The 18,172-nt window shown below is 36.8% G+C and overlaps 1 protein-coding gene across 2 annotated transcripts; it reads left to right on the top strand.

The window, feature by feature from the left end:
- The first annotated feature begins 5,947 nt into the window (after nucleotides 1-5,947).
- On the top strand, nucleotides 5,948-10,391 carry LOC117335701 (lysozyme-like). 2 transcript variants are annotated; one of them, XM_033895868.1, is made up of 6 exons: nucleotides 5,948-6,136; nucleotides 6,468-6,589; nucleotides 6,739-6,841; nucleotides 7,504-7,541; nucleotides 9,683-9,794; nucleotides 10,137-10,391. In XM_033895868.1, exons 1-6 carry the CDS (start codon nucleotides 6,013-6,015, stop codon nucleotides 10,340-10,342), a joined length of 705 nt encoding a protein of 234 aa, XP_033751759.1. In that variant the 5' UTR covers nucleotides 5,948-6,012; the 3' UTR covers nucleotides 10,343-10,391. The 2 variants fall into 2 exon arrangements, with proteins under 2 accessions (XP_033751759.1, XP_033751760.1); XM_033895869.1 differs by having other exon boundaries at nucleotides 5,988-6,136; nucleotides 6,714-6,841.
- The last annotated feature ends 7,781 nt before the right edge of the window (nucleotides 10,392-18,172 follow it).

The following is an 18,172-nucleotide window of genomic DNA, read 5'->3' as shown; positions in this document are numbered from 1 at the left end:
CCAGATTACGAGATGCAACCCACGGCAAACAGGTTGGCTCAAATTGGAGCTGCTGTGAAAGCCTTCTGCAACACTAATACCCAACGCACATCGACCATACCCCCGAAATAATCGATGTCGGCAGAGCACCAGTGTACCCAGTCTCGGGACGTGGACCCAGCTTTCTTGGAGACTGCCGAAGACACCCAGCAGGACACCCCACCTGGTCACATTATACTGACAACGGGCGAACCAGTCGTCCCACTCCTAATTTGCTGAGTGGCGAAGCAGGAGTACCAATTACCATTTTGAAGACTCTGGTATGTCTCGGCTAGGGGACAGAACCCAATGCCTTCCTCACAGGGGCGAACGCTCAACAACTGGCAAAAAGTGAGCCATGGTCAACATCAGGAAGAAGAAACTTGTTCAGAAAGAAGAGCAAAGATAAGATCCCAAATTCAGTCGCATCTAACGATCATGCAATGGGGGCAGCAGGTACAATTCCTACGCCCTACCTGCAGGGCAGTCTCCAAGAGGAATCTTAGCGCCCTTCGGTGAATGCTCTTTACTGGTTCCTTCAAGATTTGGTTTTTTTATTTGTTTAACCGCCTATTTACAGCTAAGGTCATTTAAGGACGGCCTTCTGTGCGTGCGACATGTATGCGTGTGGTGAGTGCGTATGTGTGTTTTGGAAGGCTGCGGTATGTAGGTGTTAAGTCTTCTTGTGATAGGCCGGAACTTTTGCCGATTTATAGTGCTACCTCACTGAAGCGTACTGCCGAAGACACCGAGTAGGACACCAAAACTGATCATTTCTCTACTTTAATGACATGATAATGATAGAAACATACGTCTTAGGTTTGAGGTAAGGGGAACATGCATATGAAATATAATACAGATCTTGAGAGTTGTCTGGAAATTATAAATAGCGGTATGCTAAACTTCAACTGTTAGCAAGTTTTTTTTAATGGATCAGATGGTTCAAATATGTTAAAATCTGTTAAATTACTTTCTAATAACCAAAATGCACAGGGACAGTTGAATGTTTTGTTAAGATACTGAAGAGTTTGTTCGATTGAAATTCTTGAACACAAAAATATGTATTTGAAACAGCTAGTGCTTTCACTACCGGAAGGTAATCTCTGAAAGCCGCCATTACATTTTTATACAGTGGAACGAAAACATCCAAGAAAGATTGGTCTTGATTCCCGAAGACTTTTGTTTCGGAAACGACGAAAGTGTACTAAAACAACTAAACGTCCCACGATCTCTGTTCCTGGACGTAAAGACCGTGGGTTATCGAACATCGGTCTCTAGTGATGATTGGAGTTTGATATCGCCACTTCGATACTCGGTATGTAGGTTCCTGTTATCTAGTTGTGCTTGTGCAATTTTGAAAGTTAATGGAAAAATTAAATGACTGAAAAGTAGCCATCTTTTAAAATTAATATCCGTGAACTAAAGAACTAAAAAAACAAAAACAAAAAAAACTATAGATCAAGGGGATTTTTGTGCTTAAATTTGAGAAAGAGAAATATCCTTGAGGACTTTATAGGAAAGGGATAAAATGTATCAAAACGTCAACTGTCAAAATTAAGAAAATGGTTCACCTATCGGCCATCTTGTTTTTCGATTAGTCTCAAAATGGAACAAAATGGAAATGAAGTTTGAGAAAGATTCATGAATAACTCTGGGAAATAGCGATAAAAAGTTCAATGTCGTTGTGTAGACAGTTGTGTATAAATGTTTGTGGTTGCTATTGAACCACAAATAAAAATATAACGAATACTGTGTAATATGGTGCATGGAGTAACCACGGAAGTTTGTATCCACGAAATAATTTGAAAGTACCAATCTACGAGAGAAAGTACACGCGAACATTTCATGTTATACAGTATTGATGATGTGGGTTATGGGTTATAAAACTATTGTGTGATTATGGTGTTAATATTACAGTTTAACCTACGGCGTTATCATTCGCCTCGCTCGTACTTCTCATTAATAAGGCTATGTTTATCTTCTTACAGTGGGATGAGCGTGGGGCTAATAAGGACAATAAAAGTAACAACAGCGGCATATGGACATGTCACCGATTGTCAGATGAAGAGTGTGAAAGACATACCCATATGGTTCGCAGAGGGATAGGCGAAATACAATTATCATAGTAAATTAACTATATTTATTAGACAGAAATTTGTATAACAATGCACAACACGTGCTTATGAGGTATACGATGATAGGGTGCTAACTTCTGCTCTATATACATATTGATGTACAAATTACTGTTCTGGGCGATACTCACTGGTATATATATCTTATAATGAATTCCCAGAAAATGAAACAAAAGTCATTAATAATGGTCTGATATCTACATATATTAAGATTACTTCAATTAATGATAGGTTGTTAAAAAAACAAATCATTATTTATTCTAAATGGTCGATCGACACTTCAAGGCACAAACGACCATCAAACAAACGAAATATGTAAAAAGAAAGTACATACATACAATAATACATATGGCTTGCTGCAGTCATATTATATTGTTATATACACTATCTGTTGAACGTTTTAGATCGATACAATCCAATAAGATGTGTTTAACGGTTCATTATATGCGACACACTGGGGCTTGTTTTCACTCTTCAATATGTATTTTATATAAATGTTCCATCCTAATGCGGACAACGTCGTCTCGGAGGAATGCGTATTGCAGTTTTCTTTTAACAATGATAGTGAGGGTTCGTTTGTCTGAAATTGTCTTCACGCAAAGATTTCCAGATGGTGTGGGTTTGACGGCTCCATGAGAAAGTCCCAAGCCTTGATGATGTACGTTCTAGGGCTCTGTAGAGTCGTAGCAAACCTTTCCTATCAGTACCTAGGTCAGTATGGGAAACAACTCTCAGAATATTAAGTGTTTCGAGCGTTTTAAAGTATTACCCATAGGAAGAAACGTTTTTTTCCGTCAAATATCATGCCCAAAAACAAAGTTTGTTTAACTAAAGGAATTGGTGTACCGTCGAGGGATTTAGATCGTCGTTTGTCTTGCATAACTCGCGTAAAAAACATACAAACCGTTTCATATTAATGTGTTTTCGTCAGCCCAAGTTTGGAGCTCATTCAGACATTTCTGTAATTGTCTTTCAATAACATTAATATTCTTTGTATTTGACATATTAGCTGACCAGCAAACGTTCTTCCGTTTCGAACTTAGCACGTTCTATCCGATAAGAAATTTGAAATAACCTTTGGCAAATAACCTGACACCTATGTCATGCAAATCTTTCATAAAAACCGTATCTCCAAGATGTGTTGCCTTTTCCAAATCGAAGAAGACATCGATATTAAGGTATTCCTACTTTAAGAAAAAAAACTCACGCACAAACGTTTTAGGTCCCACCAAATAAATGTTAGTACCTCTTTTAATTTTAAATCCACTTTTAAGTAGTACTGTGTTGTTTGATTCTATAAATACCTCAAGTCTTGAGTTTATGCGTTGGAGAGTTGTACAAGTGCAGCATGTGAGAACAATTGGCTAGAAGGGTCAGTGGTGCCTTTTCCTGGTGTAGGAATTGGAATGATTGTAGCCTTTTCCCACAAAGGATGGTCTTTGTCGTTGCTAAATACGGCATTGCTATCATAAAAAGTATGTTGAACAAGAAATCTGGAAGGAGTTTCAGGAACTGTTAAGACGTTACTCGTAGACTCAATGTAAATTAACATGCCAATGTAAAGGTGGTGTTCTAATGCATTTCGTTATATTTGTATTTTGAATGCATGTCAAAAGTCTCATAATAAATATTTCCTGTGAATGTTCCTAGCATTCGGGCCGTCGTTATCGCGCCTGCTCTTCGCAAATTGACCACAGAGGGATCCCCTCCGTGCAAGGTAGACATTTCTCACACGAAACATCCGAAGGACTCGATGTCGGTTGTTAAAATTGTGCCAGTGAACTGACTTATTTTTAATTGTCCATTCTTAAACCGTCTCCAGACGTTTTAACAGCGATAAAACTTATTTCCACTACTTATTATCTCCATGCTGTTTTCCTTGGTGAAACATTCACTTCATGAGTTGCTTTTCACTTTCCGGCTGCCCTGCAGGTAGGGCGTAACAATTGTACCTGCTGCCCCCATTGCATTTTTTTTGCAGTTTCTACTCCTGCTTAGCGCTCAGCATATTAGGAGCGGAACGACTGGTTCGCTCGTTGTCAGTATAATGTGACCGGGTGGGGTGTGCTGCTGGGTGTCTTCGGCAGTATGCTTCAGTGAGGTAGCACTATAAATCGGCAAAAGTTCCGGCCTATCACAAGGAGACTTAACACGAACATACCGCAGCCTCCCAAAACACACATACGCACTCACCACACGCATGCATGTCGCACGCACGGGAGGCCGTCCTTAAATGACCTTAGCTGTTAATAGGACGTTAAACAAAATAAACCAAACCAAAGCAAACTCACTTTCCGGCGTTTCACTTTAGTGTTTGTCTCCTTGATATATTAGCTTATTAGATAAGAAAAAAACAGCGTAAGCATAAGGGGGATAGTAGAGTGTAGAGATTGTTTAATAGTATGATAGTAGAGTATAGAGATTGGCTATAGTTTACTGTATCTATGTAATATCATCGTTTTTGTTTTTATTGGTTCCTAGATAATTTGTCTTTGATTGTGAATTGCATACATGTTCTATTGGCTTTATGTCTTTGCCTGAAATATCTTCACCCCGTATGTAATAATATATTTTCGTGTGTGACACATATACCATTAATTATTATCCTTTTTTGAATTCGAAATTAAAAACAGAACTTAAAACATTGGGCTTGTACTTTTTCTAGTTTTTATTGACTGTAAGGATGAAAGGTTGGGGGATTTGTTACAATCTATAATGCTAAGTGCTAGTCCAATGGCTATCAATTCACAAGTTTCACTGAACAAACACATATTGAGACTTATTTCAAATTCTTCTTCAGAAGGATAGATATCAAGGCCTGAGTGTGAGGTTATCAACTAAATTAACCACATTACCTGGTTAGCACAGCCTTTTGTTTAGACAACTTTCCATTTCTTTTTTACACAGTTAAAGGGAGACAACTCATAGTGTAATTGTATTTTCGTGGTGTCATCACAACCATTGAAGGAATCAATGACGCGTTTCCCTGCTGGAACCGATTACCATACATGTAGATATTCTAAAAATAGAGGTGAGGTTTGGTTTGGTTTATTTTGTTTAACGTCCTATTAACAGCATTGTAGGATCCGTGTAACTATAATCCTATATAAGATATGGTGCATTTGCAATGTAATTAAATACATACAATTTTTTTTAAGAAGGAATAGATGACTTTTTTTTGTATATCTGGCATTCGGAAAACGTTATACTTCATAAATATCGATTGCGCACATATCGTCATAAAGGGATATAACCTGTGTCAAAACGCACAAATATCTTAAAAGGATAAAATAAGAATACAAAGCATTGACTTTTCATAATTACTTAAGTTAATTATTCACTTCTTGCATGTAAAAACGCGCGCACATGCCACTATATACTTACACATGTGACATTTTGTTAGTTTTCAGTGGTAAAACAGGGAACTACATACATATGTACATGTACTTATGTATTAACATTTAGTTAATTATCAGTGGTTAAATAGGGAACTACATACTTACATTAGCTGTTGATATGACGTTAAACCATTAAAATCAAACCAAACGAAACATACTTACATATGTAACATTAAGTTAGTTTTCAGTGGTAAACAGACCACAACATACTTACATATGCAACACTAAGTTAGTTTTCAGTGGTAGCTTATATGACTTCTATTGGTTAAATTTATACAGGTTGTACATGTATGGAAAAGATGTATGGCTTTATTTCCTAAAATACAGGTAGATATTGTCACGATTTTCACCATATCTACTTCTGTGGTGCGTGCCTTATCTTAAAACTTCGTTTTCCGTTATATGTTAATATATATATAACATTCCGAACGAGTAGATTACACACAAGTCACACAACAATAGAAATGTTGCCAACGTTACTTTGTTGCTTAGCTTTTGCTGGGATTACCTCAGCTAGTATTTCCGGTCACATCGCATCGGGTACCTGTGTATGTCTCACAACGGGCGGTGTACACGCCAGGAGTGGGGGTATGGCGTTTTATAAATGTCAAATGCAGCTTTTTCGAAACTTATCCTCTACATGCTTCTTATTATATACCATCCTTATTACACCATCCTGATAATTTGTACTGTACAATGTGTTGCTATGAACTTACTGAACATTGCTATGTAATGGCCGACTGAACTGATGTGACATCCACCGGTGACGTTTTTGGTCGACAGCACTATCTTATTTGGAAATATATTCTATTTCATTAGCGCTCCGAAAATTTTACAATTGTACATGTTGTTTCAGCGATTGAATATATAACATCTGTTTTAAGATGGTAAAGCGTATAACCTCTTCTATTCTCAACAGCTGGCCTCAGCCATTCTATATTGGCCACCTTGAACTCCGGCGAGTGCTACAAATTTAATGGTGGAATTCTGACACATGACGGGTACCACTGGTACGAGCTTCAGGACGTGCACGGACATCACGTAAGTAAACTTTATCATTGATCTCTTACAACATTACAACACACGTTTCAAATGTAATACAAATTGAAATCCTTTTGGAACTCATCTACAATTGCTGTCTTACTTTTGTTTTCATTCTTAATAGCTTTTTCTTTCATACTCTGTCACAGAGAGTTTGGGTTGCCGGGAACTTTCTAAGAACGTCTTCTTCCTCACACTGTAGCGGTAGTGGGACTAGCACGGGGACGTCCGCTCATGGAAGTTTTACTTCAGGTAATTAAGTGAAGAACATTATCTTTTATCACTGGTTCCTACGATGACATTTATAATAAGTAAATAATTATGTCTAGTAACATTCTTAAAATGCTAAGCGTTTGCAAAAGTAAAAATAATTACCATTTTGTTATATTCCGGTATGTCTCAACCACTGGACAAAACAAAAAGCCTTCCTCACGGGGGCGAACTAAAGGTCAAAGTTGGGTAGCTTGGTTTAAAATTGTTTAAAATCCTACCAACATCTATCGCTTTAAAGGACGGATGATGAATGTGTGTGTATTTGGGGGATGCGGTATATTGGTATTTGCCTCCATGTTATAGCGCGGAACTGATGCCGATTTTATAATCCTATCCGACTTAAGCATACTGCCGAGGAATACCAGCAGGACACCCCACCTGGTCACATTATACTGAAAACGAACGCACCGGTCGTCCCAGAAGTTGGACAGCAACCTTAACTTATCTCACTTAAGTTATGATTGAGTTAAGTTTTATAGTATTAGTACTAGTACTGTAACGATCTACAGTTAGTGTTACAGGTAAGCATTTTATCATTAGAATTAATCTATTTCAATTGATGATTGCTACTCTAACATATTATTGTTCTATGTGATATTGTCCTCCTATTGTGTCTAGGCCTTTCTTTCTTATATTTGCAGGCGTTGTATCGGCACATTGCCTATCATGCATTTGTCAGGTAAGGGCTAATTAGAATGTAATTAATTTCATATGGTGATGGAAGTTTAATATGTAAGAGCTTACATTCCTATATCAACAATGGAGCGTGCATTTGTCCTTGTAACATTTTTATGCCACTTAAACATTTAGAATCCCTTCAATTCTTTAGCCCACAAATACATTTTAGTCAGTCCTACGTCTGTGGTCCGTGCGTTAACAATTTTTGTCATAATTGTTTCTGCAAAAGTACAAGAGGGAAGTTAAGTTTGTTATCGTCTTGAAAAGTACTGGGCGATATTTCTCAAAAGACAGTACTGTTAACTTTCAGGTCCAAATATGTAACAGAGAGTATACTTCCCTGTGATACACCCATTTCCTGATCCTTACGTCCAAATGCGTAATTCCGTTCCGTACTTGAAATAATATTTGGCAATTTAACACGAATACCTGTGTCATCAAGATCTTTCATTATGCCGTATTTTCACATTGTGTCGAGGCCTTTTCCAAATCGAAGATAACAGCAACCAGGTGTCCCTACTTTAGAAAAGCCCGACGCAAATGTTTAATCAAGTGTACGTGGCTTTGATGTGGTGTCGACAGTGATGGACATCGAGACATGTGCCGAATCATGCGTTTTGTAGTGGTTCCTGGAATTCAAACAATGTTAATTGTTTATTATAATTCTCGTTATTATCAAAGGAAAGTTTCAATATATATATATATATTTATCATAGTTATAAGTGGATGAACTATTTGCAAATATAGAAACCAGAACATTGGCAATACCTTTTTATTTAATGTAGCAATGTTATGTATAGATTCAAAATGTCCTGTTGTTCTACAGATGTTTTAAACTGATCTGCCTGACCATCTCTTTTTTCATAGACGTATTCGAATTTAAGTTGCAATAATAGGATTTCTAAGAAATCTTTTTGTTAGGTCGGAATGTCCTTCTAGCTTTACTACTCCATACAACTTCGTATTTATTCATAATGATATTGGTGTACTGTATTTGAATTCCCAATCCAGGCACATTTTAGAGTTTTGTCTACCTATGGATTTTTGTATGCATTCTTTTGCTTTCTTGGAAAGTTTTGTTCTAAATGATTCTATGGGGTCTTCAAAATCAGGTAAATTTTCATCTGCAAAATGTATATATATCCTAGTACTGGCGAGGACAGCCTCTTCATTACAACTCTAATTTGTAATCTTCACATTGATTCCATTCGTGTTCCCATAGCGATGTTAAAATGTAATAATAGTTTCACAGTCGGTAAAATGAGTTTAAAATCAGTTGGTGGAAGTGATAATGCCGTTTTTCGGCGCTATCTTCTTTATTACCTGGGTGCTCATGTATATTCAGGAACCAAGCAGACTTACATAATAACTTGAGGTAAGAGTATGTAGTAGTAGTATTTTGTGTAAAAAAATGTATAAAGATTACTGTAATCAAGATTAAAAGACAGATAAAAACGGAGTCGTTCTATGAAACACTGGCCCCTAATTATATCTTTCGTTCATCTTGTTTAATCTACAGTCAAAACATACTGATTTTCAATAATTTTACATTGACAGTTAGTTAATTAGTTACAATGATTAACGGCCCTCAATACTATGAAGGTCATAAGGGCAAAAAAAAAAGTTATTAAAAACAAGAGCAAAATGGGCAAGAGACAAAATCACATTAAAAAAACCGAAACATGTACAAATGTAGATATATATTGGTACACTCACGATCAGTTTAAAATCAAAAATTGGCTACAGTTACTCAAATCTTGTGATAAAGACCATAACTTTCAGACAGTTCAAAATTCTGTATATACTAACAGACTCGAACAGAGTCTTACCTCAGTGCATCGTGTGCAATGGACCTTGACAATTCTAATGGCGATCATAAGGTAGCCGTAGCCATGGTTACGTCATATGAAACATTGGGATGTTGGCTGCTAAGATACTAAACTAAATTCCACCTTCGTAACATTTCCCTTGAAGCATGTAATGGGCCAATGGGCAGTCTGTTTGTAACCGATTGATAATATAATTTATTCTGTTAATGCGATCAATGTTTAAAAAAAATCAAAAACATCCTTCGGTAACGTTTTTTTTATATAATTTTCCCCATTTCAGTTTTGTGTTACTTATATATATATATCTTTTTAGCACGAGTCTGGATGTAAACCATTAGGATGTGCTTGGGATGTAAACTCTGACTCCTGTGGATACTTCCAACTGAAGGACGTATACTGGCAGGACTGTGGGAGGCCAGGAGGGTGTAAGTCAATTTATCATCTGTAAACATTCGGGCCTATGACCGCCACCAAATATATTGTTAACATCTTTCATCCAGCTTAACAGATAGAAACAAATGTGTCGGACTGAGGTGTAATTCGAACTTTTTTGTTCGTTCAGTTGATGATCTGTCATTATAACTCGATAATTATTGATTGACTGAACAGAATACTGTTATAATCACAAATTTTGAAAAAAAATATAACTATTCCCCAAACTCGCATTGAAGTGACTTGGACCTGCAACAGTTTACAATCTATAAGGGATGCTTCGAGATTATATTTTTTTCAAACGTTTCAGTATATATTTACCTGTCAAATTTCAGCTCTGGCAGCCTGCGCTGCTGACCTCCACTGTTCATCAGGTTGTATTCAGAAGTACATGTCTAGATACATAGGAGGTTCAGGATGTGCTCACAACTGCGAGAGCTACGCTCGGATTCATAATGGCGGACCTGCCGGATGTCACCATAGCAACACTCTTCATTACTGGAACGCAATTCAACATGCTGGATGCTCAGCTAACAGCTAAATGTTTCTAAACAAATTCTGAAATAAAAACGGTGATCTTTCTGAACACATGTCAAATGTGTCGTCTTTGTAAGGAAAGCTAAGTCCCCCTGAGGTTAGAACAGTGATCCGCTAATTGCTAAATAGTTCGAGGAATACGAGGTATTTGACTTACGAGGCGTTCCTCATAGATCATAACGTACTGGTCAATTGTTGACAACAAACGTAATCTTAAGTTTAACATTTCGCTGTTTGCCTGCACAGTGTACTTAGTAGTCTAAAGGGAAACCACGGTGATACTCGTGATTTAAAATGATTTTAAATACTTTAGTACGGAAAATTCAGACATAAAAACGAAAAATTTAACTATTTTAAGATATAGGCTATATTCATCCAGTTGCAAGAAATGGCATAAGAGTCCTACCTGATAGTCCACCATACAAGTACATCCGTTCACGGTTAATTTGAATTTACGAAACTGTAAAAAGTGTGTATGGAGGTTCAAGACAAACAGTAAGTAAAGTTATCTCTGTTGTATAATATCACAATAAGCAATATAATCAGTCCCTTCTATAAATATCAAATATTGCGATCCACATTTATGTAAATCATACTCCTTTATTACCTTCGTTTGATATTGCCATTTCGTAATTTGGTTTTACAGTTACATCGACATGTAACTTCCGTTTGTACAGCGATTGGAGGCTATCATATCAACAAACAATAGACTGATCAGAATGTTTAATAAGTACTAGGTAGTGTAGGCATGTAATCATGACGTCATCAGGACGCTAAACAAAATAAACCAAACCAAAGTCTTTACCCGATACCTGTAAGATCGACCGCAGTAAGAGGTCCGACGCAGCCATGTGTGACGCAGCGGTTCGAGCAATTCGAGCAATTCGAGCAATTCGAGATTGATTTACAAAGAATATACAAGGACGCGGTTGGGACCGAGCGAACAGTTCGACGGACAAGGGTTGTAATACTGGTTCGAATAAGTCAGGTCTTCAGTATATGTATGTCAAATGTGTTGTCATTGTAAAGATGACCGTGTCCCCCTGAGGTTAGAACCGTTTATTAACTATGTTTTCTCATTGTGCATCTCTGCATGAACAATGGATTATGCCCGAGAAGAATGAATTTATTTCTCCATGATCTTTTTAGGCTTTCAAGTAAGGCTTGTACTATTTAATGTCCTACACTAGTGTACCAATAGCTATGGTCATACAGATTAAGCTTCATGTGCTATTTGGTTTGGTATTATTTTTTGTCATATTAAAGAATCGGGAATTTTCGTCCGTGTCTTTTATTAAAGGGATGTAAAAGAGACCAAAATAGGTTTCCTGTCCCTATTGCAATTCTTTAGATCTTAAACCTACCCTCACTGCTCTGTCATTCTTTGCTTTGTTTTCTCCTATAGACGTCTCCTTGACACCATCCTCATGTCTCTGGCTGTGGCAAGGATGTTAGACTCCTAACAAAATTAAACAGGAAATCGTCATGGACAATATGACGGGCTTTACACCTATGACAATTTTAAGGCGGATATGACATTTATAACTGAATTGGAGTCATCTATATCAACGAACTTTGTAGCCCCACATCCCAGCTTGGTACGGACCCAATAGCAGGTATATTGGCTTGTTGATTATTAAGAAGATGACATTTAAAGGTTTTCACCTATCTGATCCCTGCAACCTAGAATGTAGGTCCAGGTCATTCATTTGATCAAACTAAGTAGCTCTTTACCCAGCATGCTACATGCCTAATATCAAGTCCCTGGTCCCTTCTTGGTTATTGAGAAGAAGTCATTTAAGTTTGTTTAGCCTATTTGACCCCGATGACCTTGAATATAAGTCAAGGTCATTCATTTCTTTCATTCAATTTTTGGTTATTGATAAGTTGTCGCTTAAAGATTTGGAAATGATTGCACAATCATAGAAATTTCCATAGAAGTTTTAAATGTGAATGGACGGCATACCAAAAATATTTACCTGGCATGCTAGGTGAACGGTAAAAGTTACCGAAAAACTAAAGACATCAAACTAATAGGAATGACATACTACATAGATCTATGAGAAAAAAATCAAAATGGTTGAAAAATAAAGATTTTCTAAAAAAAAAAAAAGAAGACGAACTTTACTCCTCAGCGAGCTTTTTAATTAGACATGTTTTGTATTAACACGGGATAGGGGAAAAGTTAGCCCCAAAGTGATTCTTCAAATTATATAATTTCACGAATCCTGCAAATTCAACGTTTTGTTTTTTAATTATGGCTTTTTTTTTTTTTTAAACTTTTTAGTTATGACGTCATGGCGGCCATATATAATTTCTGACCTATTTAAAAGGCTGATAAAACATCTTCGTTCCTTGGCCAACAACACACTAAGTCTTAATGAATTCTTTACCGATCAAAATATTTAGATGCCACAGAAACGGCAGAAAAATAATGAGAAACAATCAAAAACAATAGGTCAAAGGTAAAAAATCCTAAAAAGAGATTATAGAGTCCTATTAAACAGATGATCAAGACAATTCAGCCAATGACAGCCCTTCCACCGAAAGTGAAATAATATGTCAATATCTGGTTTGGTTTAGTTTATTTTGTTTAACGTGCTATTGACAGCTAATGTCATTTAAGGACGGCCTCCCGTGCATGTGGGTCTCCTTGCGATAGGCCGGAACTTTTGCCGATTTATAGTGCTACCTCACTGAGCATATTGCCGAAGACACCCAGCAGCACACCCCATCCGGTCACAATTTACTGCCAACGGGCGAACCAGTCGTCCCACTCCTAATATGCTGAGCGCTAAGCAGGAACAGCAACTACCATTTTTAATGACTCTGGTATATCTCGGCCAGGGGAAAGAACCCAAAGCCTTCCCCACAGGGGCGAACGCTCAACTGAAGACCAAAAGTGAGGCATTGTCAAGGGATACATTAGGAAGAAGAAAGTTGTTCAGAAAGAGAAAAGATAAGATCCCAAATTTAGTCGCCTTTTACGATCATGCAATTGGGGCAGCAGGTACAATTCTTACATCCTACCTGCATAGCAGGGCAGGAAATGAAATACACTGTATTCACAGGAGAATTAGGGGTGGTCAAGGTGTTGATAGGTAGTAAGAAGCTCAGTAATGACAGGGTGTGTAACGAAAAAGCTCAGTTGGTTTGACGAACCTTAAGTGATCTTTTCGGTGTATACATTTGTCCAGATATATTGTCAATGTCATAATGCTAATAAGCAGGGAGTGGGAGTATCATCAACCGAAAGAAAGAGCGAGTGAAAGGAGATGTCATCAATTGTTTAAAACATGTAAAATCTCCTTTTCACAGCTGAGTTATAGTCTTACATGGTACGAATAGTCACAATAAGGACTGACACTTTAACACTAGCCCTCCACTTCTGGGTTGCGAGTTCGAAACCTACGTGGGGTAGTTGCCAGGTACTGACCGTAGGCCGGTGGTTTTTCTCCGGGTACTCCGGATTTCCTCCACCTCCAAAACCTGGCACGTCCTTAAATGACCCTGGCTGTTAATAGGACGTTAAACAAAACAAAAACAAACTAAACACAGATATTTCTGCAATGGTTACTGTAAAGAATTATTCCCTCGTTGCCGTATATTATTTATTATAATTCAACTGGGCCAGTGAACTAGGCACTGACCACTTGCCTAGTCGAATTACATGCAAGAAGTCCTATTTGCATAAGTTCATACAAGTTTATGTTGAAAATCTCTACTAACAAGAGTAGTTAATAAAGTTAACCACTCAAGTTGTCATAGAGCCTTACTCTAAAATAAACAGTTTTGTAAGTCAGTCCATGTATTCCAATATTTTCACTTATGTGTAATAAGTTATTCCTTTGATATATAAAGTGTACTTCCCAATATATTTCAACATGTAGAAAAAATTTGTATATAGAAATATTTGAATATTTGTCTTTCGTTGTCACCATACACAACGAGGAACATATTGTATGGAAAGTGAATATCTAAATTATTACAAACATACATGAAAGAAAGAATCTGTTGTTTTTTTCCATTATCTCAATCACAGTAGTTCTGATGTCGGTCTGTTTGATGTAAGTCAAATGTCACAATGTGGTTAGAGTGTCGGACTACATTTATATACTGCCTCATTTTGGTGAAAACAAGTCCCTTGGTTAAATGCCAGTGTAAGAACTGTAGGAGATAGAGAACGGGCAACTTTTTTTCTTAATGTGGGTCAAAGGTTTCAATGGAGTTACTTACGTTCTGCACGCAATACACTGCTCCATTTATGTGAACCCATACACAAGTCTGAAGTGCCAGTATAAAGAGGTGTATTTCTCCCAAAACACACATACGCACTCACCACACGCATGCATGTCGCACGCACGGGAGGCCGTCCTTAAATGACCTTAGCTGTTAATAGGACGTTAAACAAGGTAAACCAAACTAAACCATGTTCCTAGACAATTATTTTTCTGGGATTTATCATCGAATAAACATTTTTAGAAAATATTGGTTAACTTCCCAATGTATATCATGTTTCAGTGCGCTGTTGGGTTGTTTGACTGCTTTATAACTGTTTGGAACATCTATATGTATTGGTACATATTCGAGTGAAATGCTTATACCATGCTTTTTGAGAGGTTTCAAAATGGCCTAGGAAGCAAATACGATAACGTGTATATACTATAAGAAGACTATGTAGTCCTACGTTTACAAGTTGACATTGAATTTCAAACCTGTTCATACACAATATCGTAGCGCCCTTTTTGTGCCAAAATTTTAAAAAAATGTATGGATTTCGGGGAAAATGCAAAATATCAGTTTTTAATACTTTTGTTCTTTTTACGTTAAACGAAATGTTCTATTTTCAAAAATACAACTTCCTATTGCTGTCCATTCGTAATTATGTGCTTCATCTCCAAACAGAAGAAAATAAATTGTCCAAAAATAGTAATCAGGAGTGTTGTGCCATGCACGGGAGGCCGTCCTTAAATGACCTTAGCTGTAAATAGGCGGTTAAACAAAATGAACCACACCAAACCAACCCTATCCAATGCATGTCGTTCTAGTGTTTTGATATATTTGGGTCAGCGGATTTCATTAAGACATATTGTTACTATTCTACCGAGTGCCTCGATGACATCAATGAAATAGCTGAGGGCAAGTTGTGTTTTGAAAAATAGCCAATGCTTGAATCATGTGTGATATGACTACTACCCAACTGGATCTGCCAAGCTTAGTTTGCCCAGGTTTAAGATCAGACGCCATCTTTGTTGTCAAACCACGTAATTCCAAATCTGCTTACACATATATCAACCCCAATCAATAACGACATTCTCATCTTTCTCCAGTCAGGAGAGACATGACGGCTTTTGTAATCTTCGCATCATTATCGCTTCAAGGAAAAGGGCCTTCTTTATCCAGAATGTAACCATTATGCAGAGCAATGCTAATGAACATCAATTAGTTCGCTTCTTCTGGTGACAGTAGAACATTCTATGGAGCTGGAATAAAGATACATTTATACTTAAGTATCACAGTCGCTCGCTTGTCAAAAAATGCTCCAGAGAAAATCGTGTTATGTTCAAGAATGTTTCAAGTCCAAGGAAAAATGGAAAGAAATGTTGAACAATTTGAATGAGTCTCGTTTCTGATAATTCTTAAATTACTTTGTACGCAAGCCAATGTCTTCATCATCACAAAACCTATTACCATTTGCTTCTAAAACATCAAGCAACTAATTGTGCTGAGGAACTCTGTTTCTAGCAGATTTCTTGGTTTTAATTTTCAAGACAACTTCACAACTCCCATTTGTGAGCATGATACTGTGTTTCCATCAGGGGGGAGATTTTGTAAATAGGATAGAAGCACTTTAATACAACATTTCATATCATTGACAAAGAAGATATTTACTTAAAGAAAATGTAAAAAGTAATATCAGAAGAGCAATGAGATTGCGTATATGGAGTAAATTGTTGCAAGAATTGTTTAGTCAATATCGGTCATGTAATATATCGTATTAAACGTTCTAATTATAATTGACTGCGATGGTCATTTAAGAATGTTGCCTTCACATGTCGGCATTACTTATGTGTCCTGGTAGTTGTTATATATTAGATAAGGCACCTGTGTGCATTAAAGTTTGGATTGTTACAGAGTGGTCTGTTACAATGTATGTCCACTATCGTTCATCAAGTCATTGGGGTGACCGCAGCCTCCCAAAACACACATACGCACTCACTACACGCATGCATGCATGTCGCACGCACGGGAGGCCGTTCTGAAATGACCTTAGCTGTTAATAGGACGTTAAACAAAATAAACCAAACCAAACCAAACCATAGGGGCGACACATCAAAACCAAAAATTACTCTTTGCAAAAATGTTGAAGTTTTGATATCTGGACAGGATTAGAGTAATAAAGCTCTCCATATGTTTTATAATTTTGAGCGGACTGAATATGGAAGAAATTTTAAATGTAATTTGTTAGTGAAAAAACGCATCTTTTGTAAACAAATTACAATTTTTTCAGAAAGTGTTTAAAAACATTATTGGCGGTACACTTTCTGTTTTGGTATTTTGGTACTTAGTTTTTGGATCAAACTGTCTTTTTTTCATTCATATAAATTGTTGTTTTTTCATCTGTTTGTGACAATCTCCGTTTTTAATTTAGTAATTAAGTTACACGATTTGTTAATTGGGCAAGTGCATCATCGATAAATTTGGGTTAAATGTGTAGCCAAGAAAACCAACTTTGATGGCACAAAGCAATTTATCGGCGAGAGGTCTCCAAGTGTAAACAAATCTGAAGGCCGATACCTATGGGAAATTAACATTGCTGGAAACCCCACCTTTTAAGATAGAACTTATCACTAAGGTCGGTCGGTACTTTTTCGATTTTGCACAGACTAAGGATGATAGGCTGTCTTGTCATGATAACTGCTCCTGTTTGCGTTTTTTAATATATAATGTCCAATGGCTATCAGTTCACTTGCGTACATGGAATATACAATTATTCAGACTGACATTTCAATTCTTCAGAAGAATAAATAAAAACTAGGCCTTCTTTATCGTTTAAAGTTTATTAACCATCTGTGTAGAATTTTACTTTGTTTTAAATTTATCCTCTATAGTCGATAATGCTTTTGCTTAAGCATTAAAAGTGTTCTCTTGTAATTGGTCTTGTCGATGCATTCAGAGTTTATTGCTGTTACATTTATTGTCCAAACGGATAATGTGTTGGGAAAATTTCGTCTATTTTAAGTTGGTCGAATTTCATTTTTTAATTAGGTTATTGGCTGTATTGCTATAAGGTTGTTTAATATTGTGGTACTTTATCACTTTATTTCATTTATGTGTTTAGGGCAGTTTTACACTTGTTTGTCTGGGAAATCATTTGTTTTCGTTTTAAGGGATTAAACGTCCTTTCAACAGCCAGTCATATGAGAACAGGTTTCAAAGAGACTGAGTAAGAAAAAAAAGCAGAGAAAGAGATAGCGGTGAGAAATGAAAGTGAAGATTTTAAATCCAAAATGGGGCAAACATCTATTTAAATCTTTTCAATGTCCCCGTAATAAAAGACACGGAAGAAAATCAGTTATCAGGAAGCCAAATTTTAGTCGCCTCTCACGACATACAGTTAGATACAGCGGGCGCATCGAATACCATTCCTTAATAATGGGTTATTTTGATACTTTGTTTTATGTTTGCCCTAGGTATCAGGCGTTTGGCTTTGGATGTATCTCGACATGACAATCAGTTACTTACTTGTGCACTTCTAGTTGATTTTCTTTCTTTTGATTATATTTGAGTTACAGTCCTAAGGGGAAGAGTGGGGTCAAAAATGTGGATTCTA

This window comes from Pecten maximus, chromosome 10, assembly GCF_902652985.1.
Source record: "Pecten maximus chromosome 10, xPecMax1.1, whole genome shotgun sequence".
NCBI classification, from domain to species: domain Eukaryota; kingdom Metazoa; phylum Mollusca; class Bivalvia; order Pectinida; family Pectinidae; genus Pecten; species Pecten maximus.
The sequence above is the reverse complement of the archived record's forward strand: the minus strand, read 5'-3'. Positions and strand labels throughout refer to the sequence as shown.